Source organism: Trichoplax adhaerens, genomic scaffold (assembly GCF_000150275.1).
Source record: "Trichoplax adhaerens TRIADscaffold_6 genomic scaffold, whole genome shotgun sequence".
Classification (NCBI taxonomy): domain Eukaryota; kingdom Metazoa; phylum Placozoa; class Uniplacotomia; order Trichoplacea; family Trichoplacidae; genus Trichoplax; species Trichoplax adhaerens.
This window is the reverse complement of record NW_002060948.1, coordinates 5,882,969-5,889,644: the sequence shown is the minus strand read 5'-3', so window position 1 is coordinate 5,889,644 and position 6,676 is coordinate 5,882,969. Positions and strand designations below refer to the sequence as shown.

The following is a 6,676-nucleotide window of genomic DNA, read 5'->3' as shown; positions in this document are numbered from 1 at the left end:
GCATTGTGCTTGAATATCATCATGATTCTCCTCACTTATATAAATTATCAAGGCAAATACACTCTACTCTGCGGGACCAGTTATAGGATTGGCATCTCGATCTACCACACTATTTCCAAAATAGCGTATACTTCAATTTCCGTGTTGATTCTTGCCTTTATTCCTGAATGAAAACAACATACCATACGATCTATTATGTTTAATGGGAAAAAGTTAAAAGATACTAATTATGTAGATAAAAGAGGGTAACATTCAAATTGAAAATTCCAAATTATCCAGCATTAAATAGACATTTGGAGTAATATCTTTTGACTACACAAGATACTCTATACTCTCTATTGGTCATCATTGTACTGTATCTTTACACAATCCTTCCCTAAATTCAATATCATGCACTTTTCATTCTAGTAAAGTTGATTAATGATACTATGGATCAATTTAATTGCCGCATATACATATCATGTTTCACCTTTGTTGCTTTAACTGGCTAAATTTCCAACGTGCTTAAATCATATGATTGGGTCAATACCTACCAATGATAGAGTCTATCGAAGCAAAAGTATACATTTTACTCGTTTTGAAACATCGCTCAAAGTTCGATCATTATCGGATAATAAATTCAATGTGAAATTAAATCGTTCTAGTGATCATGCCTTTCTTGTAGAGGACTACCAATAGAATACAATCAAGCACTCCTCCGTTGATGTAGGCTAAAACATAGACGGCATGAATGTGTCATGTATTGCCAAAATCATAGTAAAATCTGACTTTATAATTTTGCTTTACTAATAGCTAGTAAATACCGATAGACCGAAATTTTTAAATTTAATAATTCATGATTTATAGCCTAAGTGTTATAAGCTTATTCCTATCCATGATTGCTACAATATTTGTAGGCAAAGTCTTCAAAATACATCGGCAACGGAAATGATTGTTTTGATAGGAACATATCGTCATGATGATCAGTATACTGTACATGTGTTCTGCCTTATTTACCTCCCAAGACATTTATTCCATTCCCTTTTTAATTTATTTCATGTACAAGTATGAGGAAGGCCTTCAAGCATACTTCACTTCCAATTATCTTCTAATATTGAATTGAATCCAATTCCGGTAGTACCTTATGAAGCTCGTTTTTATAACGAAACATGAAATCAAATGGAATGTAATCCCCTATCTTAATCTACTATATTTTATATCACCTAAACTATGATATTCCAGTTTTAAATCCACTACCAATCAAATTATCTTCAATGGTGCTAATTTATTACGTATTTCTCGCTCTTAGTTCAAAAAATTTTGACCAAACATTGATCCATTTCATCAAACTTGGTTGGTAAAGTTATTCCAACGACCTTTCCATCAACTTGTTCCAAATCGCATTTATACTGCTAATATGGAGTTAACTTCTACTTCCAATGGTTCCGAATCTCAAACTTCTAGCCGTACACCTGGCCATACTTCAACAAAGCGCATTGTATATGAGTGTGCTTTAGTTATTGCTTTGGCGATCAATGTAGTGCTTTGTGGCCTCTTAGCTTTGTTTATACCGATGGTAGCTTTACATACAAATGGAATCATATTTGCTGGCCATTGCTTCTGGATCGGAATACCGGTAAGTTTTATGTACTTATCTATATTTTCTCTTCAAATTATAACCAATTGATATCATTATTATGGTCATATGTTTAGAGTGCATAATATAACTTCTATCCCTACCGATTACCATGAAACTTGCCATCTCAAGTTCATAGAAAATATTCTCTATTTCTATTTTGATTAAATTGGTTAAAAATTGACATACCAAATCTACTATACTATAGAATGAATTTAAAAGGGTCATAAATGGTTTCATTGTAAAAGAGGATTAAAAATTTGTGTTATTTTACCTAATATTCTATTGAAAGTTCATAGGAAATGTTCTCTATTTTTATTTTGCTTAAATTGGTTGAAAATTGACATACCAAATCTACTATACTATAGAATGAATCTAAAGGTGTCATGAATAGTTTCATTGTAAAAGAGGATTAAAAATTTGTGTTATTTTACCCAATATTCTATTGAAAATGCTGTCATTAATATACAAAATAGTTGTTTTAATGACGCAGTTATCCTTACAACAGAATAGAAAGTTTTATTCGACAAAGCTATTCGTTACAATATAGATTGGACTTTAAACCCTTTTATAGGAATGATGGCACCACTAGAACCAAGTGGAATGCCATCATTCTATCTCTGCTATTTGAAATCAATTAGAAATCCACTTGATAATTGAATAAATTGCATACCAGATACAATTAGAGGTATCTCTTCGCAATGAAAGCATACCTTGAAAATTCTATTGATTCTAAGAATCAATAGATAATGCTGTGCCAACAAAAAAAGATGCCTGGCAGTAAATTTTTACTGCTATTCAATCTCAGAAAATGGTATAAATGATATAACGGACTTATTTACAGAATGCTAGGCTCGTCTATTTACGACTGCATCCCGCAGGGATTAATCGAAGAAATAAAATACTTGCAGCCTTGTATTATTACGTAAGCGTAGCGCTGACATTTAGCTACAAATGAATTCATAAAATTATTCTCCACATTTTGTACGTGGCCATAGCATTGGCAGCCGTAATAAAAAAGTCAAAAAAGGCATCATTTTTCATATACTCGTATACGCGCAAGCAACGTACTTGAAAAATTGTTGAATTTAATAAAAGGATATTGTAAAAATGAAATCGTTGATATTCATCATGTTTTCGAGAAAGCCAATGACAGCAACTTCTGAAGGTTTCCATTTTTTCTAGTTCTTGTATCAATAACGATACTAACCATCGTGTATTTAGTGTAGCCATTGAAACAGCCTATGCTGATAACTTGGAAAATTGCTGCGCTAATCCTGGTATATTGTTATACTGCAGCAGTTCTATATTTTGCAGTTGTCACACTTATAAGTTTTGAAGAATAAATAAATTCGATATACAGTTACAAGTGTATTGAGAGAATGTTAAATACAAACTTCTCTTTTTCTGAATTTATATAAACTATTATATCCTTACCTGCTGTGTTTACCGTATTTATATAATTTTTTTTGCTATAGTCTACACTATTTCCAGACAAGATTCGTTCAAGAGGATGTAGAATTCCTGTATATTTAATTAAACGTGCTATTTAAAATCCCTTTTTATTATCCAATTTGCAATGAGCATTAGGGTATATTCTGCATTTGTTATCGACGATGACAATTTATCATGCTACGCTAATACGATTTACCAATGTTTACCGATTATAAATAAAAGCGACTTGGTGGTTGGGTACATAGCGATAGTTACTAAGACTATGAGCAACTGCGTCCACAACTACAAGCGCAATTCTATAAATTTGTCGCTCCAACAGTATCTAAGTTACAATAAAAATGATGTTGCTAATAAATTACTTTATAAAATTTTCTATTAAAATACGATATTGTGGTTAACATTTTCTTAATATTTATCGCGATTATCCTGATGTATCTCATTTATAATAAAAATAATTTTACCAATAAATTACTCTAGTAAAATACATTTTTTCAGTTGATATTCTCTCAATATTTATCACAACTATCCTAACGTATCTCGTAATGTTGATCTAATCTAGGCGATTGTTGCTGCATCCTTAGGGATAGCCACCTATTCCAAGGATTGTTATGAGCCATGTGTGGTATGCATAACATATACACTATCAACATATGTTGCATAAATTGAACGTAAATTTTCCTTCAATGCCTTTTTCCTGATCTAACTGATTGCGTTTATGTACACTTTTACTACTAGGCTAAGGCACATGTAACGTTTACTATTATCAGCTTAATTACATTAATTGGAGGATTTGTTATCTTGGCCATCAATTTTGTGAATCTTGGCTTACCTTCATCCCATCCTTCTAATCAATATGACAACAATCAACCTCCATCAACCAGCAGCGTTGCAATTAATGCAGTGGTAGCAATATTCTATGTGTTCTTCTTCTGCGTTTTTATCCATTGTATAGTGGTATACTGTCGTATTCCAAATACATTAATAGGACGTGATAACACTTCCCTACCAGTAAGTAAGAATTTTATAACAGCAGAATTACTAGTTATCAGGTTGCGCAGAGCTAGAAAAGCTATTCATGATAGTTTTTTAATATGATTTGCTTTCACTTCTAGAATCATTTTCTTTATTGATTGAGCTTGTTTGCTTACATAGGTGCAGCTCACGCAGGAAGGAGTGATCTTTGGAACTGATCAAGAATATAATTTTTATCATCCAGATGTTGACGATGTCAAAGTTTAAGTCAATGATTGGCATTTTTATTCGAGTACTGCATATGCTATTAATGTGCAGCATAAAAATTACCTCTATTACATTGGCTTCGTACCTACAGCAGTATAAAATAAAATTCAATATTCTGCATATTGTATGCAAAGGGTGAACTTATACTTCATTTTAAAATTATTGTTAAAATATCTTCGTAAAAATGCATCCGGATAATCGTTTAGCATTTCGCTATGAGATGGGTCGAAATTACGAATGATGGATAACCAAACTCCACCAGGTTGTATTGTAGCAAAAGAAGTGAATCTATTTGCAATAGATGAGTATTTTCGACGAAATCGACGCGTATATTGGACAACATTATTACAATTTAGAAGAAACAAAAGTATCGATGATTGCTAGATATTTTACTAAGCGATTACCGAAAACTATTCTGTCTATGTATTAATGTTTTACAAGACGATAAATAGACTTGAGTCAGGATAATATATTATCATCAATGTCTTAAGTATTGCGTATATCAACATTATGAATGATATCTGTAATGCCTACATTTAGGATTACAATAGAATCTAAAGTAAATGTAATAACCCTTATCAAAATAATACCGTAAATAAATTTGATGACCCATATCAAATGCTACAATGTGGTTAATTGTGCAAGTCGAAATATGATAGTATTTCCAAGAATCTCTAATGCAATAAGTTTCCTATCGATTCAATACCGGCTACTGGTAGAACGCAGATAATTATAATTCAAATACTGTGATCAAAAGTAATGATTCAAAATATAGTCAAAATAATATACTTTCGAAACCAGTTTTAAAGCAGTGAACGTCTAACCGATTCAACATTGAATGCCCTCCGGGTGCGAATAACTGCAATTAGCATTCTATTATAAGAATTGTCGATTTTATAAGGCATCACTCCCAAAATATCTCCATTTATACAGTACGAGATTTCAAAGTGCCATCAGCGTAGACAGGGATTTCATTTCTGATAAACCTTTTCAATATCTTCATAATTTTAATTAGCCGATTATTATGTCTTTAGGCTGAATGCTTTAACAATTCTATTGCATACTATTAGCTGTATTCCTGTTTGTTACTCATGATCAATGTCCTATGAACAGAACTGAAGGTGCATCTCTGCTATAGCTGATACAATAACATCGGTAAAGTTTATACTTCAGATTTTAGAAGATTAGAACTTGAATCAAATTAATTTTTGTATCATCAACCCCTTAAGAACCATTGGCTAGCATAGTACTCTTTTATAGCAGCAACATAAATAGTTCAATCTTTAGCAATGCAACTTTACTCTACTAGAATTCTTACCATTTCCTTGGATATTTTTGTTTTATCTCGTTGATGAGCATTCGTTTTGCTTCACTTTATTACCTTACCGTTGGATATACCAGAGCAATTTAAGTGAAGGAATTACTTTCTATGGTCGTCCAATGTCTTCAAGATTTTCATTGTCTGGAAATTATTATTATTCTATAATAATGAGCGGTTTATATACCGAACGGCTTGTAGATTTGAATGTCTATGGAATATTGATACCATGTCCAAATAGATCACGATAAGCATAATCGTTCATCCTAGCCGTTAGCATTTTTACCCCTTTCGAAATAGCAAAAACTATTCAGCCTTACTGATTATAAATCACCTGAATTTAATCGTGAGAAGATACGTTTAGGATAATATCAATAGACAATTCCGCTTGCAATCTTTCTTAGCAAATCTAAAGAACTTTTATATCATGATTTTCTTTACTATTTCTAAAACAGCAGAGCTTTGAAAGTTGTCAGACAATACTTTCCTAGCGGAAATACAATACATTTCTCTATAACACTGAAGCACTATGAAACTTGATCAAGATTAGCCGTTGATAGCATTTTCATATTTCGGATAATTTATTGAAAATCTTCGATGATAAACATTTGGCTATCACTATTATATTCAGTGTTACTTAAAGTTAAATGTTGCATTTCTTTAAATTTCAAAATTATTGAATTTTTGCAAAGATTCATTAAAACTATATCGGTATCTCTTAAACGTAGTTTAATTAGTAAACTCTCAAATTGGCGGATAATTTTTTGGCAAAATAATTTCGTCGATAACTTTAAAATATTCAAAAAATACCCATCAATTTTCCTTTAATTTCCTGTAATTACTCGTATGATTTAATCTTGATCAATTTCCCGGCATGTGGAACACGATAATGATAATTATTGATTGATCTAGTTTGCGTAGAATCGCATTTTAATATCTTCTCTGACAAGGACGAAAATATACTTTCTATTCTCCTATTTTTATACAGGCATGGACACTTCATGAATCTTAATAGAAAACAGTTCCTGAAGATTCTCCACATTACCTAG

The 6,676-nt window shown here is 31.7% G+C and overlaps 1 protein-coding gene across 1 annotated transcript; it reads left to right on the top strand.

Moving 5' to 3' along the window:
• Positions 1–1,396: 1,396 nt before the first annotated feature.
• On the top strand, positions 1,397–4,309 carry TRIADDRAFT_57770 (uncharacterized protein; the record flags this gene model as incomplete). The annotated part of the gene is made up of 5 exons (XM_002113849.1): positions 1,397–1,615; positions 2,460–2,540; positions 3,630–3,692; positions 3,806–4,078; positions 4,223–4,309. The coding sequence occupies 5 exons, from the start codon at positions 1,397–1,399 to the stop codon at positions 4,307–4,309; spliced, it is 723 nt and encodes a 240-aa protein (XP_002113885.1).
• Between the last annotated feature and the right edge of the window lie 2,367 nt (positions 4,310–6,676).